Here is a 27657-nt window from a genome sequence, read left to right on the forward strand (position 1 = left end):
AGCCAGGATGACATTACAGGCAATCTATAATGCATTAGAATAAAATTATAGTGATTTTTAACTGTCTAGAAATTTATTACAGGACATGTTCCAACTCTTAAACCCTTGTTAGCCAATGTCAGTAATGATTTATGTTGTGTGGGTGGTATGGTGAAATTATTGACGATTTCAGTAGCCAATAAGCTATGTTTAGTAAATCTTCAAATTTCAAAGCTGTTTTGGAGAATGAGGTGGGTGCACTTTATTGTTTATCATTTACTATCCAAAGACAACAAAGATGGAGGAAAGGCAAATGAGAAATTTCTCTTCGAAATTAATGGATGTATGGTCTGTAGCTAAGGAAGGAAAGTAATGAATTCAATAAAGAGGGCTAAAGAATTGAAGTCCCTTAGTGTTTATATGGCTAACTTGGGATGGTCTTTATCAAGCAAAACAAGAAGACAATTTGTAATAGCTTTGATAACCATTCTCGTTGATTTCATGACCTCTGGGTTATGGGTAGTATGATGGCTTGCAGGGGACTGGCATTCCAGTCTATTCTGACATATATCATTTTTGCTGTGTTCTCTGTTCTTCACAAGCAAAGCTAAATTCCAGAGTTCTTCTTTGCTTCTGTTATCACATTGCTGATCTTTTTTCAGTTCCTGTTAATTTGCATGTGCTTAGAATGTGACACCAATTTTAGCCTGCATTGAAACAAAGTGAATTAGTGAACTATCCTTCAGTTCAGTCAATCCAAAGATACTTAGTGCAGTTTTATGCAAATCCAATATTAAGGCCTCCCCATACTTAACCTGGAAATCAGATTTAAATGGTCATCCAACTGTATAGAAGGACTTGAACAGAATCCTTTGAGCGTATTATCTTCAAAGCTAGTGAGATCCTCCTGATGTCCATTTTTTACATAGGTTATAGGTTTTTCCATCGATAGAGTGATTATATTAGAGAAATAACCTGCATAATACCAGCACTATTCTTTAATTAATAGCATCCAGGATAGGTGGCTCTTTAAGCTTTACATTTAAATTAATTAATATAATTGGTGTTTGTTATTTTCCTTTGTCTGCAAGCAGCTGATAGCCAGTATGCTTAAAATAATATTTGTCTGGGGCCACTTGGGTGGCTCCGTCAGTCAACCATGCGACTTCAGCTCAGGTCATGGTCTCACGATTCCTGGGTTCGAGCCCCATGTCAAGCTCTGTGCTGACAGCTCAGAGCCTGGAGCCTTTTTCAGATTCTGTCTCCCCCACCCCGCCCCCTCTCTCTCAAAGATAAAATAAAGATTAAAAAATTTTAAATAATCTTTGTCTAGGGCGGTGTGTAGAACCCTTGTTGCAGAGTGGGAGGAATACAGAGCACTGAAGCCACCATTAAAACTCCCACTGTCACTCAGTCTTGGCCAAAGCTCTTGACGCTCCATTCTCAGAGACAGGAAAGTGACTGTCAGCTTTGGAAGAAAGAGGTCAATCATGATTAAAGCATTAGATCATCCACCAGGAGGGACATAGGAAAGTTCTAATGCCATAACGCAGTAAACTGTGCTGAAGAGAGCAAGAGAGCCCCTTCATAATTATGGGTTTCAAACGCAAGAAGGATGAAGATTGCCATGCTTTCCAGTTCAGTTCTGTGCCTTCTAAAAAGGCTGTACGGAAGGATGTAGACTAAACTGAGTGGTGATGTGACTACATTAAGCATTTGTTAAGTTGGTGTTCGCCCTGCGGTTACATCTGAGTAATTCGGCCTTTCAGTCAGAGAAGATCCGCTGGGGTCAGTCTATTAAATCGTTTGAAGCTCAAGAGAAGACCCTCTGTGGAGACGTTCTCCTTACAGCAGCATTTGTGTCTTACGTTGGATCCTTTACAAAACAGTATCGCCAGGAGTTGGTAGACTGCAAGTGGGTTCCCTTTCTCCAGCACAAGGTAAGTCACTTCCCTACCTTGTCAGCATTTGGAAGCATCATCTTGAAGTTTCAGTAGAAAAAAACAAGAGTGTGGGGCAAAAAGCAAGAGTCTGGTTGGTTCAGTTGGTTCGGCATCCACCTCTTGATTTCGGCTCAGGTCATAATTTTGCCTGCAGCACGAATCCTGCTTGGAATCCTCTCTCTCCTCTCTCCTCTCTCTCTTTGCCCTCCCGTGTTTATGCTATCTCACTCTCGATCTCATTCCCAAATAAACAAAGTTAGCAAAAACAAAAATAGTTTGTATCCCAGGCTCATTTCTACCTCTGTCATGACTGACTGACTGGAAATTCTAGTATGATGAGGATATGTCTTGTGTGTTACAGTGTTTCTTGCTTTAATGATGGTTTCAACAGAAGGAGGGAAAGTAGTAAATTACTTTATTTTTTTTTATTCTAGAGAGAGAATAAGTATGAGCAGGGAAGGGGCAGAGGAAGAGAGAGAACCTTAAGCAGGCTGCACACTCGGAGTGTAGACCAACACAGGACTTGATCCCACGAACTTGTGATCATGACCTGAGCCAAAATTCAGAGTCAGACGCTCAACCCACTCAGCCACCCAAGTGCCCCAATAAATGATTTTTTATACACTATAGTGATATAGCTGGAAACCTGCTTTTAACAAAACTGATAACTGAACTCAAATTTGGGTTATTGTTACAGTATAACATGAAACTTTGTTTTCTTCCTGACATTACGGATTATAAAAGACTTTTTTTCACAACCACTCACAGATTAAAGGTCAGCATTTTGTATATAAGTATTAAAAATAGCTCAGCCTAAATATAGGGGCGCCTGGGTGGCGCAGTCGGTTAAGCGTCCGACTTCAGCCAGGTCACGATCTCGCGGTCCGTGAGTTCGAGCCCCGCGTCAGGCTCTGGGCTGATGGCTCGGAGCCTGGAGCCTGTTTCCAATTCTGTGTCTCCCTCTCTCTCTGCCCCTCCCCCGTTCATGCTCTGTGTCTCTGTGTCCCAAAAATAAATAAACGTTGAAAAAAAAAAATTTAAAAAAAATAAAAAATAAAAAATAAATCAATTTAACTTAGTTCAAATCAAAACTCCAGGAATTATATTCTTACTTGACCCAGTGATCCTGAAGTTTGTTGGAACGGTATGTTTTTGAGAACGCCAAGATAATATTGGACTAGAACAGTAAGAAAGCACTTGTCCTTCGAGATTGTAAAGTATGTTCTAAAACTATGATAATTACAACAAGGTGATTCCACAGGGGAAATAGAGTTCAGAGCATAGAGTTCAGAAACCATCAAGAATGTTGAGAGATATTTGACACATTTAGTGTGTAATAGTGTATAAACTCCCACAGACATATCTCTCACCTGCAAATGTTGTACTCATACCCTGTCTTGCCTCCTGATGCTGTAAGATGAACAGCTGACATTTTATCTAAAGGTGATCATATAGGTTTATACTAGTTTCCATCACTTTTCCTTCCTCAAGGATAATTCTAGAGCATTTCTCTCCTCTCATGAATTTTTCCCTGTCTACTATTTCATTACTAGATCATGTCCACAGCATTTACATACGTAGTTATTTCTCCCATGTGAAAAATGCATCAGGGGCACCTGGGTGGCTCAGTCAGTTAAGCGTCTGACTTTGGCTCACAATTCATGAGTTCAAGCCCATTGTCAGGGTCCGTGCTGACTGTTAGAGCTTGGAGCCTGCTTTGAATTCTGTGTCTCCCTCTCTCTCTGCCCCTTCCCCACTCATGCTGTGTGTCTCTCCCTCTCAAAAAAATAAACATTAAAAAATTAAAAAAAAAATACACCAACAAATTTCTCCTGAACCCTCCCTGCCTCTCCAGCTACTCCTCCATTTCTCTGTTCTCATTTACAGTCATCACTTTAGACACCAATCTAGAAACACTGTCTGCAGATCTTCCCTCCATTTTCTGAGTTACTCTGGACAGGCTTTTGTCCCCACCACTCTACCAAAACTCCTATTGGGCAGTTTTGCTTCCACGTTGCTAAGTCTAGTGGTTTTGTTTTCCAGTCTCCTCCTACTTGACTCTTGGCTACATTTGATGTGATTGATTACTCCATCCTTCCATCAGTACCTTCTTTACTAGAGTCCAGAACCTCCCCTCCTCCCCATCTTCCTCCTATGTCACTGGTGAATCTTTGTCAGACTTCATTAGTTTATTCCTCTTCTCCCCAATCTTAATGTTGAAATGCCCAGCTTTTAATCTTCGAGCTACTTCTCACCAGGTGTGTGGCTTTAAATGTCACTTGTACACCAGTAATTTGCAAAAGTGTATCTGTGGCCCAGACCCTGGCATCTTAACTTCTGTGTCAGAAAAATGTCTCACATGGGGCGCCTGGGTGGCGCAGTCGGTTAAGCGTCCGACTTCAGCCAGGTCACGATCTCACGGTCCGTGAGTTCGAGCCCCGCGTCAGGCTCTGGGCTGATGGCTCAGAGCCTGGAGCCTGTTTCCGATTCTGTGTCTCCCTCTCTCTCTGCCCCTCCCCCGTTCATGCTCTGTCTCTCTCTGTCCCAAAAATAAATAAACGTTGAAAAAAAAAATTAAAAAAAAAAAGAAAAATGTCTCACATATAGCGCATCCAAACCAAAATCCTGACCTTCTCCCCGCCCAAAACCTCTTTTACCCAGGCACTCCCAACTTGTTTAATGACAGCTTCACCTTCTGTTGGGCCAAAATCCTTGGAGTCACCTTGACGTGACTCTTCCCTCTGGCACTCATATCCAGCCCATCCAGGAAATTATACAGGCTATGCCTTCAAAATACATTCAGAATCTGACCAGTTTTCACCACCTTCACTGCTCCCATCCCGGGCCAAGGCATCATGCCTCTCTTGGATTACTGCAAAAACCTCCTAACTGGTTTCCCTGTTGCTATATTGGTTGTTTCTCTCCAAAATCTCATCTCAATAGCCAGTGTGATTCTTTAAAAGTGCAAGTCAGATTAAGTGAATTTTCTTTCAGAATTCTTTCTGTGACTCCTCACTGCACTCTGAGCAAAAGCCAGAAGTCCTATAATGTCTTATAAACCCCTCTTTGATTTTGCCCCTTTCTCTATATCTTACTCCTTATTATTCTTTTCCTCACTGCTCTGCCTTAGTCACACTGCCCAGATACCAGATATGCTCTGACCTCAGGCCCTTTGCCCTTGGTGTTTTTTCTATCTATATAGAGATATAAATAGTTTTATATATATACACACATATATATATACATACACATATATATATACATATATATGTGTATGTATATATATATATATATATATATATATATATATATATATATATAGTGCTGTAGTATAAATAGCTCATTCCCATCCATCAGGTCTTTGTTCAGATGCCATTTTCAAATCTCAGAAAGAATTATAACGTCCATCCCTCAGTATGTCTCATCCCACTCTATTTTTCCCCATAACGCTTATCACTTGCTAATATGTTGTTTCACTTATTCATTTACTGTGGTTAACAGCTTTTCCCTCCTTCAGCTGCAGTGTAAGATACATGGAAGCAAGGGTTCTGTATATTTTGTTAACCTGGCATGGTACCTGGAACGTTGCAGATGTTGAGTATATCTTTTCATTAAGATGTAAGTTACCAACCATACAATTCACCCCTTTAAAATAGTCATTTCAGGGGCGCCTGGGTGGCGCAGTTGGTTAAGCGTCCGACTTCAGCCAGGTCACGATCTCGCGGTCCGTGAGTTTGAGCCCCGCATCAGGCTCTGGGCTGATGGCTCAGAGCCTGGAGCCTGGTTCCGATTCTGTGTCTCCCTCTCTCTCTGCCCCTCCCCCGTTCATGCTCTGTCTCTCTCTGTCCCAAAAATAAATAAACGTTGAAAAAAAAAATTAAAAAAATAAATAAATAAAAAATAAATAAATAAAATAGTCATTTCAGTGGTGTTTAGCATATCCACAGAGTTGTACAACCATCATCATGGTCAATTCTAGAACATGGTCATCAGCCCCAGAAAAAAACCCATATCCATTAGCTCCAATCACCCCATTCTCTCCAGGCTTAGGGAATCACCAGTCTGTTTTATGTCTTTTTAGATTTGCCAATATCTAAATGATCTATAGGCAAGTAAGAGGGATGACAACTCTTTCCCACACACATTTTGAGTGTTGAGGGTATTAAGACAACAGTCTACGGAGAAAGCCCTCGAGGGAAGTGCGTCCCCAGGGGAGTCATTCCTGTAACCCAGCCTCATGTTGAGATCACATGGAAGTGAACTTTTAAAACAAATCAATGTCGATTGAAGTAGAATCACTAGTGATGGCAGGCTGCCTGTTGGCAGTTGTGGAAAGCTCTCATGGATTCCAGTATGCAGCCTAGGGTTGAGAACCACTGCTTAAGTGAGAACTGATGTTTTGGTGAAGATGAGCAGGTCATGGGAGCAAGGTTATTTGATCTGAATAGGACCATGATTCTAAAGGGTGTGTGGGAAGAGTTGCAGAATGTGCATCTTGGGGGTGTGAGTCTGGAGGCTGGGTCAGGAAGGAACAGCAGCAGAGTGGTGACTGAAAGGATAGGGACAGTGGGCGTACATGGCCTTGAGGGTCCAAATTAAACTGTTATTTAACATGATTTTTATCCAGAGAATAGCTTAGAAGGTAGTGACTGAACAAGACAGGGTAATGGGCATACATGGCCCGTGGTTCCAAGTAAAATTGTTACCCAAAATTGTTTCCATCTAGAGTTATTGTCCTCTGGGCACTCAGGTGGAAAGACAGACAAGTTCATGGAGACATTTACACTCTCCTCATCGATGTGACTGAGAAGTTAAAGACAGAACAAATACATGGGGTTATTAGTGGTGGTAGCCTTTCTAAGCCTCAGTGCCCTAAGCGAAAACAAGCAAACAACCAGAGATAGCTTCTTTGCAGAACTCTTATAAGTTACCTGAGACATGGAAAAGAGTGAATGTATGTGAATAAATTTTGTAAGGCCTTATAAATGTTAGGTTTTTTTGTCACCTAGAAATGTGAGTGGTGGTTTTTTTTTTTTTTTCAGTTCAGCAACCCTGTGTGTTTTTGTTTTTTCTTGAATTCCAGTATAATTGACATACAGTTAATACTAGTTTTGGGAATACGAAAGAGTGATTCAGCACTTTCATATGTCACCTGGTGCTCAGCATGATAAGTGTACTCTTGAATCTCCCTAATTCCCCCATCTTCCACCCACCTCCTCTCTGGTAACTGTCCGTCTGTTCTTTGTATTTAACCATGTGGTTTTTTGCTTTGTCTCTTTTTTGTTCTTTTGTTTTATTTCTTAAATTCTACATATGAGCAAAATCATATAACATTTGTCTTTCCCTGACTGACTTAGCCTTATACTCTCTGGCTCCATCCATGTTGTTGCACATGACAAGATTTCATTCTTTTTAATGGCTGCGTAATATTCCATTATACATATACCACTTCTTTATCCATCTATGGATGGACACTTGAGCTACTTCCATAATTTGGCTATTATAAGTAATGCTGCAGTGAACATAGGGGTGCCTAGGTCCTTTTGGATTAGTGTTTTCATATTCTGTGGGTAAATACACAGTAATGCAATTACTGGGTCATTTGGTAATTCCATTTTTAATTTTTGGGAGGACTCCCCATACTGCTTTCCACAGTGGCTGCACCAGTTTGCATTCCCATGAGCAGTGCAGAAGTCTTCCTTGGGGAAATTAAAGTGTCATCTCATCAGAAGGTTCCCTTTGTTCCTTTGGAATATGCCACTTGGTTAGTTTTCAGAGGATTCCGATACACATGTGGTGTTAGGATTAGTTTGGGTTGATTCATGGCATGTACATCCATCCTTCTCCTTCTCTCAAGTAGAAGCTTCTTCTCTGTAGAGGGGAGCCTCTTTGTTTTTGTTTTTCCCCACCTCATATCATAGTGGCATCCGGGCTGACCCTTAGGTTGATGCTACTGAATGAAGCAATTAGATGGAGCCTTCTGGATTTGCAAAGCTGACTTGAGACATAAAGGGCTCCCTTTTTTGTGTTTGGTTTCCAGACTCATTTTCCTTTCTGCATACTTCTTCAAGGACTTAGGAAGAAAAGAGTGAATGAAAAAGACACATGTGAAATGAGGTTTATATTCCCCAGCCTAAACCTAGGGTAAAGTTTATTATGAACATGATTACTATAGTGTAAATACCAAAAAATATATTTTAATTAAAAAAATTTCTTTGTGCACTTATGCAACCACCTATTTGAACATAATACTGTCAAGAAAATATCCTAAAATTTGTTTGTGAAAATTTAAGTCTCAAGGTATTGCACAACATTTATCATATTCTTTACTATGAGTTACCTGCTTTATTTCCCCTGTTAGATTAAACTGACCCTTTATAAAAAGGGGGACTTCTCTTTGATCCCCTGCACTCAACTGTGTGCACAGTAGGTGCTCAAACACTTGAAACTACCAAATTCGGACACAAGACATACATGTATACTTTCTCTTACTCCTTTTAGCATCAGACATTAAAGTTATTTCAAACCTCCAGTTGCTTCAAGTTGTTCACATTAAGTAGAAGTTAAAGCCACAGATCCCTTGCTGATAGGAGGATGCTTATTCGAAAAGATACGATTTTCTTGTGTCTTTAAGAAAATTGTGTGTCAATACCAAGGCTGTTGCTCATCCCACTAGGAGACTGAGTTTGATTTTTTTTCTAAGGTAACACTGTGGTCAGAGACAGTAGGAATGTTACGCTGCTTTTCCTATATGTGTTCATATCAGTGGTACTTTTCCTATATGTATTCATATCCAGTAGCTCTACTGGAGGAATTCTTCTGGCACCTTCTTTGCTGAAGCTCCATGGTCAACCAGTCAGTCAGACTCCTGCTGCTGCTGCGACACCCCCCGCGTCCAACCCACTCCAAGTAGGGCTCTTACTGCCCTCTCTTCTGAGGGCATGTTTCCATATTAGCGCCCCCCCCCCCACCCACCCAGCCATGGGACTAGCTCCTTACTCATCTTGCTCATTACGGGGTCTCCAGATGCTGTTTCTTATAGAGGAGGTACTCCATAAATATTTGGTGATTGATGACCAAATGAATACATTTCTTAACAAATTCTTTCCTATAATCTTATTTTTTGTAAAGTTGCTTTTGTAAAGAATGATCCTTATTCTTTAAAATTGATTTCTTAGGGTGGCGCCTGGGTGGCTCAGTTGGTTGAGAGTCCGACTTCAGCTGATTTCACAGTTCATGAGTTTGAGCCCCAGGTCAGGCTCTGTGCTGACAGCTCAGAGCCTGGAGCCTGCTTCACATTCTGTGTCTCCCTCTCTCTCTGTTTTTGCCCTGCTTGCGCTCTCTATCAAAAATAAATAAACATTAATATATATATATATATTAATGTTTATTTATTTTTTATAAGGGTGCCTGGGTGGCTGGGTGGCTCAGTTGGTTAAGCGTCCATCTTTGGCTCAGGTCATGATCTCACGGTTCATGAGATTGAGCCCCGTGTCGGGCTCTGTGCTGACAGCTCAGAGCCTGGAGCCTGCTTTGGATTCTGTGTCTCCCTCTGTCTTTCTGCTCCTCCCCCACTCACACTCTGACTCTCTCTCAAAAATGAATAAAACATTTAAAAATGTAAAAAAGAAGATATTAAAACAGATATCTTAGGGCACCTGGGTGGCTCTGTCGGTTAAGCATCCAACTTCAGCTCATGTCATGATCTCACGGTTTATGAGTTCAAGCCCCATAGTGGGCTCTGCACTGTCACTGCGGAGCCTGCTTGGGATTTTCTCTCTCTCTCTCTCTCTCTCTCTCTCTCTCTCTCTCTCTCTGCCCGTCCCCATCTCATGCTTTCTGTCTCAAAATAAGTAAATAAACCTTAAAAGTTAAATAATTAAATAGGTTTCTCTTTGTCTCTTAAAGGAGACAGCTCCTCCCTTTGCAATGCTCCTTTCCACATTGACAGGGCATACAATTCCCTCTCAGAGGAGAGGCCGCCATGTCAGTTCCTGGGCACAGCCAGCAAGCCAATGGAGTTCCTGCAGACGGGATACCTTCCATTACCCTATCCAAGAAAGAGAAGTCATCTCTTATAGGGTTGGCCTGGAGTAAAAAAGATTAAATGCCTGAGCAAGATAGTGCATTTTAGCTTTGCTTATGTGGGGGTGATTACTCCATTGAAGCGAATGCATTTCTGTTGGCCTGCAATCCTTCCCAGTATCTAATTCCCTCTCACCTTGTTGGAGCAGCTGCCGATGTATGTAGAGGGCAGAGTCCCTTTCACTTGAAGTCAGATGCAATAATAAACCAGATGTTGAATACTGCAGTTGACAGAATTCTGAGAGGTAAAAATACCGTACTTACCAGGTTGAATTCTATTTCACAGCGAGAGTTTTATTTGGCTTCTGAGAGTCCAGAGAGAATTCACATGTGTTCTCCAGGCTTTGGTCTCTCGTTTTCTTGTCTGTCATGCTGAGTCTTTTGCTCTGCCACACTGGCAGTTTATTGCATTCAACTCTGATTTTCAAGGTTTCCATCCCAATAACCGAAGGCCTGGACTTAATTGCCATGTTGACGGATGATGCTACAATCGCCACCTGGAATAACGAAGGGCTACCCAGTGACAGAATGTCAACCGAAAATGCCGCTATCCTAACACACTGTGAGCGCTGGCCTCTGATGATAGATCCCCAGCAGCAGGGAATTAAGTGGATCAAGAATAAGTATGGAACTGACCTGAAAGTCACACACTTGGGCCAGAAAGGGTATGTGAGATCAGAAGGATTGGCTTTCTGCTAAGGTGCTGTGAAATGGGTCTCATTTCTCTGAAGTCCTGGCATTTGCTAGACCCCTCTGCTACTGCGCAGTGTGACAGTATGGCACACATTGTTTATCTGCTCGCTCCTGTTTCACGTAAAGTATTTTCGCTGGAAGGTCATTTATGTTGGGTGGCAGCCACTTAATCGGAAGATGAAATTAGGTTGAAGATTGGAACAAACACTGTGCCTGACTGGAAAAATAGGTCATTTCCCTAAGGCCAAGAATGGAAATTAGATGTACCGTAATCCTTTAGGGCATTTGACATATGGCGACACAAGAATTGTCACCTGCGTGTATAGGCCTAATGGTGATTAGAATCCTATTTCTGAACATAGACTTTGCCTAGAGTAGGATTGCAACATGGCTACAAGTCCCAACATGGAATGCCTTAAGATCATTTCTTTGTCACATTTTACATTCAGTTTTTGAGAACTGAATCTACTGAGACTTTCTGTCTTTGGGTCCTCATGACAATACTGTATGATAAATAAAGTCTTGTATGTAGTTGGTTTTCAGTTAATTCTGAATACTTTTAGACTTACTAGTACTTCATTTGACCCTTTTTTCATCTTTTCACGCATAAAATGAAATAAGGAATTTCTGCAGTCGTGCAGATAAATGTACTCCTTGCTTATCTGAATACTTGGGGAAAATTATTTTTGAAGGGGAGAAACTATTTTTGGAGAGTGAGAATGAATGGAGAATTTGGAGAATGAGAATATAATGATAATTTACCACTTACCACAACCGAACCTAAAGGTTTTTTTTTTTAAATGAATGTTTGACAAAACCACAAGGCATTTAATATATTTTGAATTTTTTATCAAAAAAAGACCTGTTAAATTAATTTAAATTTATGATGTTTGGATAAGTTACATTTGTCTCAACCATGGTTATTGTCACAAGAACTAATTTACCCATGGACTTAGTCATACTGTTCGATTTCACTTGGAAAATATCACTGTGTAATTCATCTCAAAATGTACTCATTATTTTCTATGTAATCTAATTGAATACTATATGAAAGTTTTCTCTAAGTTTGTCTCACTAAAACAAATCTACATTACATCAAATATAATTTCAATAATTTGGAACATCTTCCCTGTGCTTATTGACATCTTATGATATCAATTATGGTTGGATTTTAAGGTTTTTGAACGCCATTGAAACCGCTGTGGCCTTTGGAGATGTCATCTTAGTTGAAAATCTGGAGGAAACAATAGATCCGGTCCTTGATCCACTGCTTGGCAGGAACACAATTAAAAAGGGGAAGTAAGTGTTTTTGAATTTTTAACAAATATTTTGTGCTGCATATGAGTGTGATAGCTTTGTTTGTCAGTCTCAGGATCAAGCATAGTCCACTGGAATCTTCTTAGTGATGGTTCTGAGTTTTCATTCCATGGCACCTACATTCCAAGACAAAAGCAACCTCAAACCTTACCCAGACTTTCAGACTGTTTCCTTGATAGGTTTAGATTCACGTTAGCCAATTCCTGATTTATAAACCACAAAATGCATTGCCACAAAGCTGAGGGTAGTTGCTCCTTTATTAGTTCACCCCAAAGAAGTTTAAGAGTTGGCAAAACACCTGTAGTGTGTTTGCCTAAACTGCAGATCTCTTGTATCCTAAGTCCACACACTTTGTTTTAATTCAGCGTCATCCAGCGTAATGGCATCCACAACATGAGGGTTTTGCCACGTTAGTGCTCTTTTCTAATAAACTTGAAATACTTGTAAGCATTAAACTCGTCAGTGGGCCTCTGAAATCATTCCCAAACCAGCAGCGGTGCCACCAACAAGTAGGAACACCCCCAGTGAGCTCTAGTTCCTTCCAAATAGCTGCCATTCCCCCTGGACACCCCACTCTCCCGGGACATTCTCCCAGGGCACTGAAGCCACTTCTAAGTAGTCATCACAGCGCTTGCTATAAATGTGTTCAAGGTCACCTGTAGCAAGTATGTCTCTGACCAAGCCTGTGTGAGCTCACGGGGGCTTGTGACATTCCATAGGCTCCCTGTGCCTCTTCTCTCAGGACACCAGCCTTCACTAGACTTACTTCACTGCCTTTCCTTCCCTTTTGTTGTTGTTGGTTATTGTTTTTCCTTCACAGAGGGATCATTTCAGAATTTTCCCAACACCGTTTTGGTTTTTTTTGACATCTAGTCTCAGCCTCAAAGTCACCTGTCTCCTTTCCCATCACCACCTTATTTCTGTCAGTTTTAAGTGGAAATAGGTCTACTTAAGGGTAACTAGCTTCTATTTTTTAAATAGTCCCTAACCGATTAGTATTTATTTTACAAGTAAACCTGTTTCCAGTGACTGACAACTTATAATTGCTTAATAAGCCAAAATTTACCCAGAGTTGCATTTAGAAAAATCTAATAAGCTACTTGACAAACTGTAACTCTGACATAAACATAATTGTAGCTGTGTCTGATGTGTTAAAAATATAGTGTAAAATCCTAAATGCCACTGAAGTGAAATCTTTGTTATTAAGGTTTTGACTCTATTAGGAAGACCTAAAATTTTTTTTCATTGACATACTCATTCTGTAGCTTTAAGATGAACCTTTAATAACACAATTTGGGTGTAAGAAATCTGGTCACATTCTCTTTCTCTCTGTCTCTATATATTACTTAAATATAGATATAGTAAATATGACTATATATATTTCATGTTATATATTACTTAAATATATAAATGATCTAAATACATAATATAAATTAAATATAATTAAATGTATACACACACACATATATATATATATATATATATATATATATATACACACACACATATATATATATAATCTGAAATTTCCAGGGACTGATGAATTTGAGTCCTAATTTTTCTTCAGCATGGATATAATTATGTACTATTGTGAATCCCAGAAGTCTTTTATTTCACAAACAAACATGTAAAGAATCAAGGCTTTACCACAAACAATCTAGAACGACTTATTTGAAGTTATATTATTACTTAAATATGTACAAATTCTATTAGGTTCTGTAGAACAGATCATATCATTCCAGTATTTTTTTAAGAAGGTCAGGAGAGTTTTAAATGGTATGTAAGAATTTAACAAATGGTTTTTATCATGTGCATTTATTACGTTTCTACTTTCTAAACTGTTACATGTGGGAACAATGACTTACAAGAGTGTAAATTCAGATCTGTACCTCCAGTTTTTCCTACTTCCCTTTCCCTTGTGGATGTTTTTAGTGTCTTTTTCCAGAGAATCTCAGTGCTGGTGGAGTCCCTGTGTATTGTATCAGTCCCTGAGTAAAACTTCTCTGAGTACTGTTATGCCAGGCACTGTACTGGGTCCTGCAGCTTCAAAGCCCAATAAGGTACAGACCCTGCCTTTAAGGAAGCTACATTTCCTTAGGGGAAAGACAGACGTATAAGCAATAGAAGTAGTATTACAGTGCCTTTGGTGTGATGATAGAAGTTCACATGGCAGGGATTCATCATTTCCATAGTGGAGACTTGGAATGGCTTTGTCGAAAAAAGCACACTTGATCAGATGGACATTTAATAGCAGTGTTGACAGATGAGTGGACATTTGTCAGGTAGACAAGTGGAGAAGAGAATTTTGGAATGAGGGAACTAATACCAAATAGGAAAACACACAGAAGAGCCCAACAGCTTTGGGAGGACTGCAAATAGGATCCGCATTGAGGGAGAGTCTTGTGCTGGAAGGGAAAAAGGGTAGTAAGGCCTGGGTGAGGTGAAAACAGAGACACTGGCAGGACTCCCCAGAGTGGGGATGTCTGGGCACCCACAGATGTCTTCTAAGTTGGCCTTTTTCTATAGGTTGGTAATTCTATCTCTTTTCCCCAAACACACTAAATGGGCCCATTCCTATCAGTAACACTAGTTGACAACAGCAGTGGTTCTTTTTTTTTTTTTTTTTTAGTTTATTTTGAGAGAGAGAGAGAGTGTGTGTGTGTGTGCACACAAGGGAGGGGGGGCAGAAGGAGAGGGAGAGAGACAGAATCCCAAGCAGGCTCGGCACTGACAGAGCCCAGTGTGGGGCTCCATCCATGAAACATGAGATCCTGACCTCAGCCAAAATCAAGAGTTGGACACTTAACTGACTGAGCCACCCAGGCACCCCAACAACAGCAGTGGTTCTTGACCAAAGGACCTTGTCCTCCTGGAATAAGAAATCTGTAGTCTCCTTATTTTCACTTGAGAATCATGAGCATAAGTCAGTGGGGAAACTAGTGAAGACTGGTAAGTATCCTAGGATAGTAACATAATCACATTTGTTTCTGAAAGGACCTGCTATTGGTGGTGTGAAGTATTGATTGAAGGAGCATGGATGGACCTAGGGCCAGGATCTAATTAACAAACAATTATAATCATCCAGTTGAGATATAATATGACCCTAAACTAAGGGATCCTAGAGAGAGAGGGGGGAGGACAAATGAAAGGATTCTCAAGGAGTTAATTTCATCAGTTCATGGTCATTAATGGGATTTGGTTGGTGGGGAAAAAAAGGAAGGTTTAAGGGTAATTTCTAGTCTTGTGCCAAGCTAAATGATGTTGGGATTTATAGAGAAATGTGGGAGGGAAAGAGGTAATGATTTCACTTATTAGACCCTCAGAGATTGAGGTGCTACTTTAAGATTCTCAAAAAAGGAAGTCTAAGAAGCCAATGGACATGTAAGTACGGAGTCTGATAAAGAGACCTTGGCTGACCACGTAGATTGGGGAATATCTACACGGAGAGGTAGTTAAACCAGCCTGGTAGATGTGATCATTTTGAAACATGTTGTACAGTCAGAAGATCAGAGATCTTCACAGATGACAAAAATGGGGACTAAAAGAATGACTAAATGTCCTCTCAGATGACCTAGTGATGTGGATTTGGAGTTATGGAGGGAATCTGGAGCCGAAAGCCAAGAAAGAATTCTTGAGACATTTTTGGTGCCAAAAGGTGGGGTTTTTTTAAGCACAGGGACAGGACCTGGGACAGAAAGACCTGCCCCGGGATTGTGAGGAGTGACTAACCACATACTTGGGAGTTGGGGGAGGTAAAGGCAAGGTAAGTTTCCAAGAGGACTTTCATCTGCCAAAGAAGATACTGAGATCCTAGGGGCCTAGCTATTGTCAAACTAAGGTGGTTTTTCCCTCTAGCAAAGCATTAACTTTAAGATAGTTCCTGGAGGAATGTATACTCTACCTATCTCTAGTATTTGTCAGTGGGCTGTAGGTTATAAGGAAATTTAATTTTATCTACCATTTTCTTCTGCCTTTGTTTCCCAGATCACTATGACTCTCTGACAGTTAATACATATGTTGGAAACATAATTTCTGAACTTTTTTTCCAAATAAATAGTCACTACCACCTTTCAGTAGAATTCCTATGAATGCTGCTTGGCCATTGTTACTCTTCCTACTCTTTTTCCCCTAAACCTTGTTTATTTTCTCATCAATGTTTCGGAATATATATATATATATATATATATATATATATATATATATATATATAATTTTTTTTTTACCTACAACTTACAGTGTAATTCAGACCTTTCATTTCTTCATGCTGAATGAGAATGTCTTTACAGTCTCTCTCTCTGCTCACTCCTCTCCAACCAGAGAGTGATTACGATAATCTTTTCCTAACACCGCTCTGTCACTCACCTGTCGAAGAACCCATTAAGAATTCTGTGTTGTTGGCACACCTGGGTGGCTCAGTTGGTTAAGCCTCGGACTTCTATTCAGGTCATGATCTCGTGGTTTGTGACTTCGAGCCCCGTGTCGGGCTCTGTGCTGACAGCTCAGAGCCTGGAGCCTGCTTCGGATTCTTTGCCTCCCTCTCTCTCTGCCCCTCCCATGCTCATGCTCTGTCTCTCTCTGTCTCTTGATAATAAGTAAACGTTTAAAAAAAAAATTTTTTTTTAAAAAGAATTCTCTGTTGCCTGTTACATTGAATTGAAGCTCTTCTGTGAAGCCTAGGAAATGCTTTACCTATTTGATACTTCCATATTCCCTTCATTCACACAGATTAGTTACCCCCTCCTATGATAGGCTGTTTTACTTACCTTTCTGCAAATCCCAAATTCACTTAATTCAGAATTCACCTGCCACTTAATTTATTAAATGAGAATTTTAAGTTTCCACTTTCAGGGCTTCCCATGCACAGTCCATTCTGTACTGGGCCACTGTGTCATTTTGCCTTTATCTGTCCGTCTTAGAATATGTTTAATTTTTTTTCACTCCCATCTGTATTAGACTACAAGTTCTCTATGGGTAATAAATACATACTGTATGTCTTTAAAAAGATGAATAAACCAAAGTAAAAATAAAACAATAAAAACATAGACTTATATTTTGGGTATTATGGCAGAGTAGATGTGTGAATGCTGAAAAGCAACTAAATATGTTAACATATTCACATCTTTTGGCACTTGGTTGACCAAAAAAAATAGGACTATAGGAATCAAATAGGCAAGGAACACCAAAGCTGGTTTTCTTCCTGAGGGCACCTGCCAAAACATAATGACCTGGGTCTCTGTTTTGGTGGATACCTAGAACTTGGACCAAGCTATTTGAGGGTGTGAAGTCAGCTAAGAGACTCCTGTATAATGCTAGAAACTGTAGGGGCCCTACCTTCTGCTTCAGGGTAAATTTGTTAAAAACTAAACAAAACCCAGCCCTGCAGAAAGGAACGCTTTCCTTCTTGTACTTTGGCCCTGAAAAGAGGTGGAAAAACATCCTGTGAGAGTTCCTAATCAGAAACCATCCCTCTCGTAAATGTTCAAGACAAATTTTTACTTAGATGCCCTAAAAACCTCAAACCAATAACTTATTTTTCAGTGGCATTGGATAGGTCATACTCCAATGTATTTGGCAGAAGCAAACAAAAATGCTGTCAGGAATTACGTACGTAACCCTAGGCTTTAGAGGATTGTACGAGATACCATTTCAAAGTATCTGTGAGTTCACAGGCAGAAATCACAGAACACAAGGAGATATGGCATCATGAGCAAGAGCCAGTGGAAGCATCAGTAACAGCATCCTTCTCCTTTCTGCTTTATTTTGATTTTCCTTGAATGTCAATAAGGATATGTTTATTGCCTTCCATGGATTGTGTATTGTTAACTTTTGCTAATGTTTTCCATTAGATTTTTCATGAATTTCTTTCATTCCTCATTTTTTTTTTTTTGGCTTCCACTCATTGTACTCTTTCCAACATGATTTTGAATTTATTGTTTCTTTGAATATACATTTTTCCATCTTTTCCCTAGGACTCGCTATGGGAGGAAAAGTTAATGCAGTGATAAATCCACAGTCTTGAACTAGCTATGTAAATATTTTCAAGAGAGGGGCGCCTGGGTGTCTCAGTCGGTTAAGCGTCCGACTTCAGCTCAGGTCAGGATCTCGCGGTCTGTGAGTTCGAGCCCCGCGTCGGGCTCTGGGCTGATGGCTCAGAGCCTGGAGCCTGCTTTCGATTCTGTGTCTCCCTCTCTCTCTGCTCCTTCCCTGCTCATGCTCTGTCTCTCTCTCTCTGTCTCAAAAATAAATAAAACATTAAAAAAAACTTTAAAAAAGTATTTTCAAGAGAGACTTTAAGGTTGTGAGGTGGGGCTTATGTACTAGCATGTAGTTGTCAGAAATTGGCCCTTGGAGGGGACCCGGGGGGCTCAGTCAGTTGAGCATCCAATTCTTGATTTCAGCTCAGGTCATGATCCCCGGGTTGTGAAATTGAGCCCCACATCAGGGTGCATGCATGGGGCCTACTTAGGATTTTCTCTCTCCCCCCCTTCCTCTGCCCCTCTCCCCCATTCTCTCTCTTTCTCTCTCAAATAAATAAGTAAATAAATAATTGAAAAAATAGCACCAGGGTAGAAGAAGTAGGATAAAATTTGGTTCAAATCTTGGCCTGATACCCTCCAGTTTGGTGATGTGGAATAAGTTGTTTAGGCCATTTTTCTATGTTTACATTTTCTTACCTGGTGAGGAAAAAAATACAAACTGAGCATAGCACACATAGGTAGTCAGAATAGATTATGTCTCTTGAATCTTGAACCACTGATAAGTACAGTGAGAGTATGAATCAGAGACTAAGCCAGAGATCCAGAAGTGTAAGCCGTTGTTTTTTGGACGTGGGACATGTGAAAAAGGAATCAGTCATATCTTTTGATGTTTTAAGTTGCCTCCTAAGAACAATAGAGAGTTTTGGTCATTTAAGTTGTATTATTTAATGCTGATACGTATAAAATACGTAACATATAAAATTATATAAAGCATAATGATAAATTAGATAAGTGTCTTCCATTCAAATTATGAACTAAATTCTTTAAGCTGCCTTTGTGCTCCTCTCATTTCCCATTGGGCCTCCTCTCCCAAAGGTAGTATTCTAAATTTTGTTATCATGTCAAAGCTTTATTTAAAATAGTTTCATTTATTTTTGTTTGAGTTGGGGCTTTACAAAAATGTCACATAGTGTGTGTGTGTGTGTGTGTGTGTGTGTGTGTGTGTGTGTGTGTGTGTATGTGTGTGTATAAAGGGATTTGAAATTTCTACTATTAGGTGTCTAAGACTTACCCATATTCTTCTAGCTCTAATTGTTTCATTTTCATCATTGAAATAGTGGTGTCACTTTACCGCAATTTATTAAATGTTCTTATTGAAGGGCCTTGAGGTTATGTTTATGTTTTCTATTCTAAGAAGCCAGGCTGCTATGAATGGTAACATACTGATGGTTCGTTTATGCATCTACAGGTGCACACAGCAAGAGATTCTTCATAGTTCGTATTCTGGAGCAGAAGAGTTAAGGTGTAGAGTATGTGCACAATAAGCTTTAAAACACAACACCAAATTGTTGTCCATAGTGTTCCTAGAAATTCAAATGCTCCCCACCAGTGTGTAAGAACTGTGGTGTCTTTGAGAGAACGGAGGTAGGAACTTTGACTCATCTGCTGTTTTGTGTAATACAGTAGAGTTCTGTATGGACTACTATTAGCCACCTCTGCTGAGGAGGAACTATTTTACTTCCTTTTTTTTCTCACACCTCTTAGTTTTGAATGGAAAAAATTGAGAATACTCCACATTTTGTTACCAGTTGATAAAAACTTTAAAAGTACTTTGGAATAATGTTTGATATTTTAGTGATAGTAGTATTTTCATCTGACGAAATGTCTGTTTAAACAGGGTAAATGCTTTCTTGTTACTTCATGTAACACTAAGAAAAAAAGAAAAATTTTAAAAATTCATACATGTGCAAACTAGAAGGTGATATGCAAAATTAAAATACATTGGTTGAAGTAAGAATTATTTTTCTTCTAATGCTGTAAATGAAAAGGAGAAAACAGTGGAAAAGAAAACTAATGAGAAAAGGTCCATAGGGCTTTTAATAGAAATACCCATTTGTAATAGTATAACAGGAACAGAAAAATTGTGAGTTTACCTTGATCACATCCCAGACTAACCTACATGATTATAAATTTTCTGATGGGCCTCCTGTTCTGATGTTCAACAATGAACATTTTGCTTAACTTTTTTCTAGTCCCTTCTATCATTACATTTCTTTGCTGTCCTGTCTGTGCAATTACCTTTGTGATTATAGACGTTTCCCTTGTATTGTAAAGACAAGATAGCTTGGAAAACAAGGAAAAGAGGATTGCAAAGCGGGTGCATGTCTTCATTGTATCCTATTCCTCCCATGCAGGTGGGATACTCCTTGCATTGCACACTCTTGAAAGTCACATCCCTCACAAAGTTTTCCGCTATTAATAGTGTTTTTGTTTTTTTCAGTTCTGTTTGTTTTAGGGGTCTTTTTTTAACCAATATTAGTTTATTCTTCCTAATAATGAATGTCTGAGAAGATGCTTGTGATAGATAAAGCATAGTCCAAAAGTTGAAGTTCATTAATAATTGGAATGTTGTGGAGTATGAAGTAATGAATACTAATTACTCCTTTCATGTCTGACAGCTCCCTGTGGACCAATACATCAGCCCAGACTTTAATTTGGTTCTAGTAATGGTTTCATCAATAGCACATTAAATCTGTGTTTGAGAAGATATACAGTTGAACCTGACCCACATAGTAGATACCACTGTCATAAAATGGCCACAGGCTGACAACAGCTGGGTAATTACAAATAATTAAATCCACCAAACTCCAGACAATCCTAATTTTAAGTAAAATACATCTTATCATATCAATCGACAGAAAACATATCTGGGGAGATTTATCAACATGTACCTTTTCCAAAGCAAATTTACTGGCTTACATATTAGAGAAGCTGCTGATCTGTGAAACATCTTCGTAAAATTATATCTCTTTAATCTTTCAAATCCCCCCCCCCAAATATATTGAAGTCGTTTTTGGACTTTAATCTTAGCTGGAGTAACTTTATTGTAAGATACAATTTCAGATTGTTTCTGAACTTATAAATATTTTTTAAAAGACATTTTGTACTTTTCCTCTATTCTTCATGTACTTATCCTTTGAATAATAATCTTTAAGTAGCATGCCCTATATAGAAACTTAAAACTAACAGTGAGGTGCCTGCGTGGCTCGGTCACTTAAGTGTCTGACTCTTGATTTTAGCGCAGTTCTGGATCTCTGAGTTGTGAGCTCAAGTTCCACATGGAGTTCGTGCTGGGTATGAAGCCTACTTTAAAAAGATTAAAAAACTAACAGAAATATTAGCTATATAATATAAATTTATTTTACAGAAATAATAAGGTAAAAGCTATTTTACAGATATTTATCATGATTGTGTTTCCTAAAAGTGGTACTAAGATTAATAGGGGGAATCGTTTTCAGTTAGCACATTTTCAGTTTGTTCAACATTATTATGTTCCTTGGGTTTGATGCTACATGATTATATTACAGTTGATTATAGATATTTTTAAATGGGGTCTTGGGTGGGACTTTAGAACAATGTTAAATTAAATCCCACACTGTGATAAAATGTGCTCTCTTGAGCTGGAAGCTTCTAGTTTTTAAATAAACTCAGGAGGTATGTAGTTCTCGCATTATATCCCTTGTGGGTAGGAATCACTTTATTTTCAAGATAATTCATGCCCTCCTACGATATAACTCAGCATTCTAGTCTCTCCTAATTTCTAAATTCAAAATAAAGTTGAATTACAGAAAAGACCTTTCTGTTCCTAAATTCAATCCAGATTTTTTTTTTTTTTTGGACACATAGTCGTCTGTGTAGTAGTTGTTTGACTTTATGTGAAGGTAAATTCCAAACAGACCACAGACAAAGAACTTGACCTTATTTTCTTTAAAAAAGCAGTTTTCCTTAAAAAAAAAAAATGCAAATGGAACCAGAATTTTTTCATGCTGCCTCATAATATTTCAGTATGGATATATTGAAATATGGTATATATCAAAATATGTGTCACAATATTTAACATATAATGCATAGTATATATATTTTCTATATCTCAAAGGAAATAATCTATGATTTTCTTGTTTAGCTTCCATTTTTCTTTCTAAGCAATGGTACCTGGAGTCCTGCACCATGAGTCTTCTTTTTCTTTTTTTTTTTTTTTATAATTCTAATTGAAGTTTGCTTTTATCTGAGAAGGACGTGTTGGTTATATTAACTATATGAAGCAGCAAAACAACTCATTTCTATTCAGGACTTTCTTCCTTTTCCTGCGCCGCCTGGCCAGCTGCGCGGCTTTCAGCCGAAACCTTTCTTGAGGGGCGGGGTTTGACCAACTCTGCGGCCCCTCCTGCTGGGGTTGCTAAGTAACGCGGCCCGCTGCCGCGCGTCCCCGGGTGCTGCAGCCGCGCTCCCGGCCAAGCTGTCCCAGCCAAGCTGTCGCAGCTCCCAAGGCCAGTGGAGAAGCGGCTAATTTTAAACAGCGGGACGTGCAGTGAGGTTTTAGATGTCTATAGAAAAGTGTTTTTTTTTCTTTCTTTCTTTCATTTCTTGAGTGTGTTTTTACCCCAACCAGTGAGACTGTCTTATTCACTTATCTCAAAACCCACCTGCAATCTCTTTACCTTGACAAACAGGCTCTGATTCCTCCTATTCAGGGAACTTGTGTGAATTGTCCGTCTCAAAGTGAGAACCTTCATTACACTGATACAGTATCTTAGGGAATTTCTGTCTAAACAGCACTGTGAGAAAGACTTTGCAACCTTTTTAACAAAAGAGTTGTCGTCGTCATCATCATCAAAATAAAGTCTCCTGCAGCCATTCCTAGTCAAGACCCCAGTCTGCCACAGAAGCAGGTCCTTGTCCTAAACTGAGTATGTTGCTTTTCCAAATTTTGTTTTAGATGGCAATAAAAAAAATAATAATAATAATGACGTTGTTTGTTCATGTGCTCAGAATATCTCATCACTAGGGAAAGTCATTCAGCAGCAACACTAAATCTTGAGAACAGTTCCACCAACAGTAAAAGCTACTTCCTTACCTTCCAGACACATACCTTAGATATAAAACGTCCAGGTTATAATATCCAACTTGAAATTCTCATCTTGATTATGTTGAGATCATGCTGCCTCAACGCACAGAGATTCTGGTTTTCAGGTAAATTTGATGACTGGGAGAAATGTTTCCCCATGTCTGTCACAGAAATGCTGTGAACTTTGGTTAAGCCATCATTTCATGTGTGTGTGTGTGTTTGTTTTTGTTGTTCTTTTTTTCTTTTAATTTTAGTTAAATCCAAACTAGTTGACATATAGTGTAATAATGGTTTCAGGAATAGAATTTAGTGATTCATCACTTACATCTAACACCCGCTGCTCATCCCAACAAATGTCCTCCGTAATGCCCATCACCCATGTAGTGGTTTTGATGTCGTTTGTTTACCAGTCCTTCACAATAGTGATGACCTTCTGTGACTTGAAGAAGTTAGAAACCTTTTCATTCCAAAACACCTTTCAGCTGAACTTTGAATAAACTTTGAAAGAATTTTGAAATTCGAAATGTATCTGGTTTTTATTTAAACCTGACCTATGGAAAACCAAATTAATAGTTAACTTGTAGATGGTGGTCTTTTATACAATAATTTATTCCACTAACTAGTGAGCATTTTGGTGTTTTTAAAAGACTCTCTTTTTTTTCCTGAGAGCCAAAAGATAGAAAATTTTTCTCTACTTTGATTTATTTTAAAGGTTTTATAAATTAATTCATTTTATAAAAATATCTACCAGAAATTACAAGTCTTTGGTTAGACCTGGGCACCTCAATAATTAGTGCTATTCTCCTTCTCTAAGCAAAGATCAGCAGGGCACGTTCTCTGAGCTGTGTCTTTATATTTTTTCTTCTAGCGGCTGTAGATGGTTACTGAGTCCATCATATTTTCTCAGTACCCTTTTGTGATCGACGGTCAGACAGGTCAGTGGAGGCTGGGGTCACAAGCGGTCAGTATCAAACAGCAAATTAACCTACAGTGTGCTGTAGTGAAATGAACTTTATACTAGGAGTCTAGAGACCCAGGTTCTAGTCCCAGCTCTGCCACTAAGCTATGTGACCTTGGACAAGTCATAAACTATTTGGGTCCATAAAAAGGAATCAGTTGAATGATCTCTAGGGGCCCTTCTTGCTCTAAAACTACAAGTCTGCTAGGTGAAATAATGTTTTTGATTCACCCTATGTCCTATCCAATAAAACTGTAGTGTTTGTATTATGGAAAATAATTTTATTTCTGATCTGAAGTCATATAATCAGTCACCTGCACACCAGGCAGTGAGAAAAGGGGGCAGGAGAAGGTCACTGTCTTGAAAGGGTGAATAAAAGCCCTCTAGGAGCAACCCTACCCAAAGCTTCAGAGATTGCTGCCCCACGTGATTCTCATGGTGGTGTAATGTCAGGGGCAAGTCCTGTTCGTGGGGGACATGGGGCCAGAAAATGGGTTAAGAACTACTATTTTAAGATAATAGCCACAGTTCCAAGTTTTATGTTGTTCTTCACACCTGCTCTTGCTTCTCATTGGAGTTTAGGTTCAAGAGCTCATAGCTACCCACTATATTCTAGAAGTCATAACCTCTGGACTCCTGTCTTTCACAGAAACAGCGAAGTGATTGTTTGCTTTTCCCACCCCTCTGGTTAACTCCGTTGTTTTTTTGGATCCTTCAAATCATGAGAGAGCACTAGCAGTCTGTTTAATTTTCCCAGATAGGAGATTAACCAAAAATTAACCTAGCAGCAATGATAAAACCCACTGAGTCATTATGCAGTTTTTGCCTTTCATAGATCATAAACACCCCAATTGAGGATAATTTACTATCCCTGGGAAATCTGAACTTATCAAATAATGTTTCCAAGCAAAATGCAAAACCCAATTTTGTAGGCAGACATCCTTCTCTTTTCCTCTGATTAACTGTCTCCTCACTGATACAATCAGACCTGTCCCTCAAGCAGGTAGGTTTCTCATTCTCAAACCGGGGTATGTGAGTGCCTCATGGTATACGTTGGTGTACAAAGGAAGTGTGCAAGATAAATTTTGAGCCACAGAATTGTCTCTGAGCTATTTTATGGAGCATTGCTTTATCTCAGATATTTGGCTAAGTATTTAACCAGTTTAAAGCTTTTGTCACCCACGCCCAGAAGTAAAATTGTTCAAACCACATGCTTCATGTTGGCCAGTCTCACACTTTTTTTCATGAAAGCCTATGGAGGGGAGCAATGTTATGTGTAGTAGCTGATGGGAAAAATCATAGCGTGGTGTTACTGGGAAGTCGAGGGGGATTAGCTGCCGTTTCCTTGGAGAAGATTACATTCATAGCCCTAACCGCGTGATCTTCTAGAGTGGCGAGAGGGTGAACAACCTGTCCTGATGCAACCCATGAGGTAAGAATGGTTTTTAAAGGGTTGTCAACCAAGATGAGTATTTGAGAAAGATGTATATGGCCCACAAAACCTGAAGTATTTGCTTTCTGGCCCGTGATAGAAACAGTTCTCCAGTCCCTGCTCTAGAGAGCTTTCTCCCTGAGGCCCGACCACCTAGAACTTCCAAAAGTAAGTTAGTCGTCTTGTGGAGGCTTGTTTTGATTTTCACATGTGGACAATATACACACCCTCACATATAGACCTCGAAATTAAACTGACTTGTCACCTCAGTTCCTCAGCCTGTGACACCGAGATAAGTAGACAACGATGAGGGAAATGGTGGAGTTGGTTTGTTCAGTGTTCTTCATTTAAATGCAATTTTTTATTTTCCTTTTATTTTTAAATTTTTTCGGTGTTTATTTTTGAGAGAGAGAAAGACTGCGTGCAAATGGGGGAGGGGCAGAGAGAGAGGGAGACAGGGAATCCAAAGAAGGCTGTGAGGTGTCAGCACAGAGCCTGAGGTGGGGCTTGAACTCATGAACCGTGAGATCATGACCTGAACCAAAGTCTGATGCTTAACCGACTGAGCCACCCAGGCTCCCCTAAATACAATTTTATAAATTATAAAAAAGTTTACGTTCTCTTTTTATCTGGGGCTAAAGGTTAGTGGTTAAAACCAGAAGTTTATGAAGTATGAACTCAAATCCAGTAAAAATTCGTAAGCAAATTAGGGAAAATTGAATCTAAAATCAAGGAAGGTTGTGACAGACCTGGCATTTCTGAAATACTGCTCTGAGAAGGAATGAATGCAAACCAAGATGGAGCCGTGATCAGAAAATCCCAAGAAGCACCAGAGGTTTATTCAAGTATGGGTTTTATTACTGTGATGATACAAATGAGTATCAGTTTGAATCCTGGTTACATATGGGAATCGAGGCATAGTAATTACATGAAACTTTCATTCTTGAAAGTTCCTTTAAAAGCCAGTCCTCTAAATCCTGAAGCCTAGGGTAATGGTAACGCAGTGAATAGTGCTAGTGAAGAAAGATGTTCTCAAAGCTACTTTTGAGATCAGTTTTGGGAACCCTTGGAAAGAGAAATTCAAGCAATGGGAAAAATTTTGTTCTAAACAAAGATGTGGTTGAATATGTCTTCAGTAAACAAGAAGTGGGTTAACTAAGAAAGATAGCCTTGTCATAGAAGACCATCCTGTGACATGCCTCACTGTGCTCAAAAGCATGAGCGTCTGAGAACCAGTTATCAGCACAGTTCCTTACCTTACAGGTTGATAAAAGCCCATATGGTACGAACTGACCTTTTGCTAGCTTTTTGTTGTTTTTGTCTTTCTTGGTAGCACTGTTACTATTCACATACTGTGCAATTTCATCATATAAAGTGCACAAGTAAGTGGGTTTCCGTATATGCACGCACTGGGCAGCCATTACTACAGTTTTAGGCTGAGACTCTTGGGCACCCACTCGTGTCCTTTCTGTCTCTACAGATGTGCCCATTCTGGACGTTTCCTGTAAGTAGAATCATAAAATATGTGGTCCTGTGTGGCTACCTGCTTTTACTTGGCACAGTCTTTTCAAAGTTCATCCACATTAGGCATTATCAGTACTTCTTTCCTTTTTGTTGCCGAGTAACATTGCTTTGTTTGGACGCTCTGTAGTTGGTTTATTCTTGAGTTTACAGGCATTTGGATTTTTTCACCCTTTTGGCTATTAGGAATAACACTGCTATGAACCTTTGTGTATAGATCTTAAGTGGACCTGTGTTTTCATTTTTTGGGATTTTGGAGCAGAATAGCTTGGTTAAATGGTAGCTGTGTGTTTAAGATTGTGAGAAACTGCTGAATTGTTTTTCAAAGTGGACCTGCAATTTTACATTCCCACCGGCAGCGTATAAAGGGTTCTGGTTTCTCTATATCCTTGCCAACACTTGTTATGTTTGTGTGTGTGTGTGTGTGTGTGTGTGTGTGTGTGTGTGTATTTTAAGTTTTTATTAAAGTAATCTGTACACCCAACAGGGGACTCAAACTCACGACCCCAAGATCAAGAGTAGCATGCTTTTTCGGCTAAACCAGCCAGGTGCCCTGTGTTTTTGTTGTTGTCGTGTATTATAGCCTTGCAGTGGATGTGAAGTGGCACCTCACTGGGGCTTTGGTT

The 27657-nt window shown here is 39.4% G+C and overlaps 1 protein-coding gene across 1 annotated transcript in view; it reads left to right on the forward strand.

The window, feature by feature from the left end:
- Positions 1–27657, forward strand: part of DNAH11 (dynein axonemal heavy chain 11) — a 352005-nt gene that overhangs the window by 262469 nt on the left and 61879 nt on the right. The window contains 3 exon segments of the mRNA XM_043589069.1: positions 1749–1919; positions 10437–10672; positions 11877–11999. Coding sequence (XP_043445004.1) covers positions 1749–1919; positions 10437–10672; positions 11877–11999 — 530 coding nt within the window.

The sequence above is a fragment of the Prionailurus bengalensis genome, chromosome A2 (assembly GCF_016509475.1).
Source record: "Prionailurus bengalensis isolate Pbe53 chromosome A2, Fcat_Pben_1.1_paternal_pri, whole genome shotgun sequence".
NCBI lineage: Eukaryota > Metazoa > Chordata > Mammalia > Carnivora > Felidae > Prionailurus > Prionailurus bengalensis.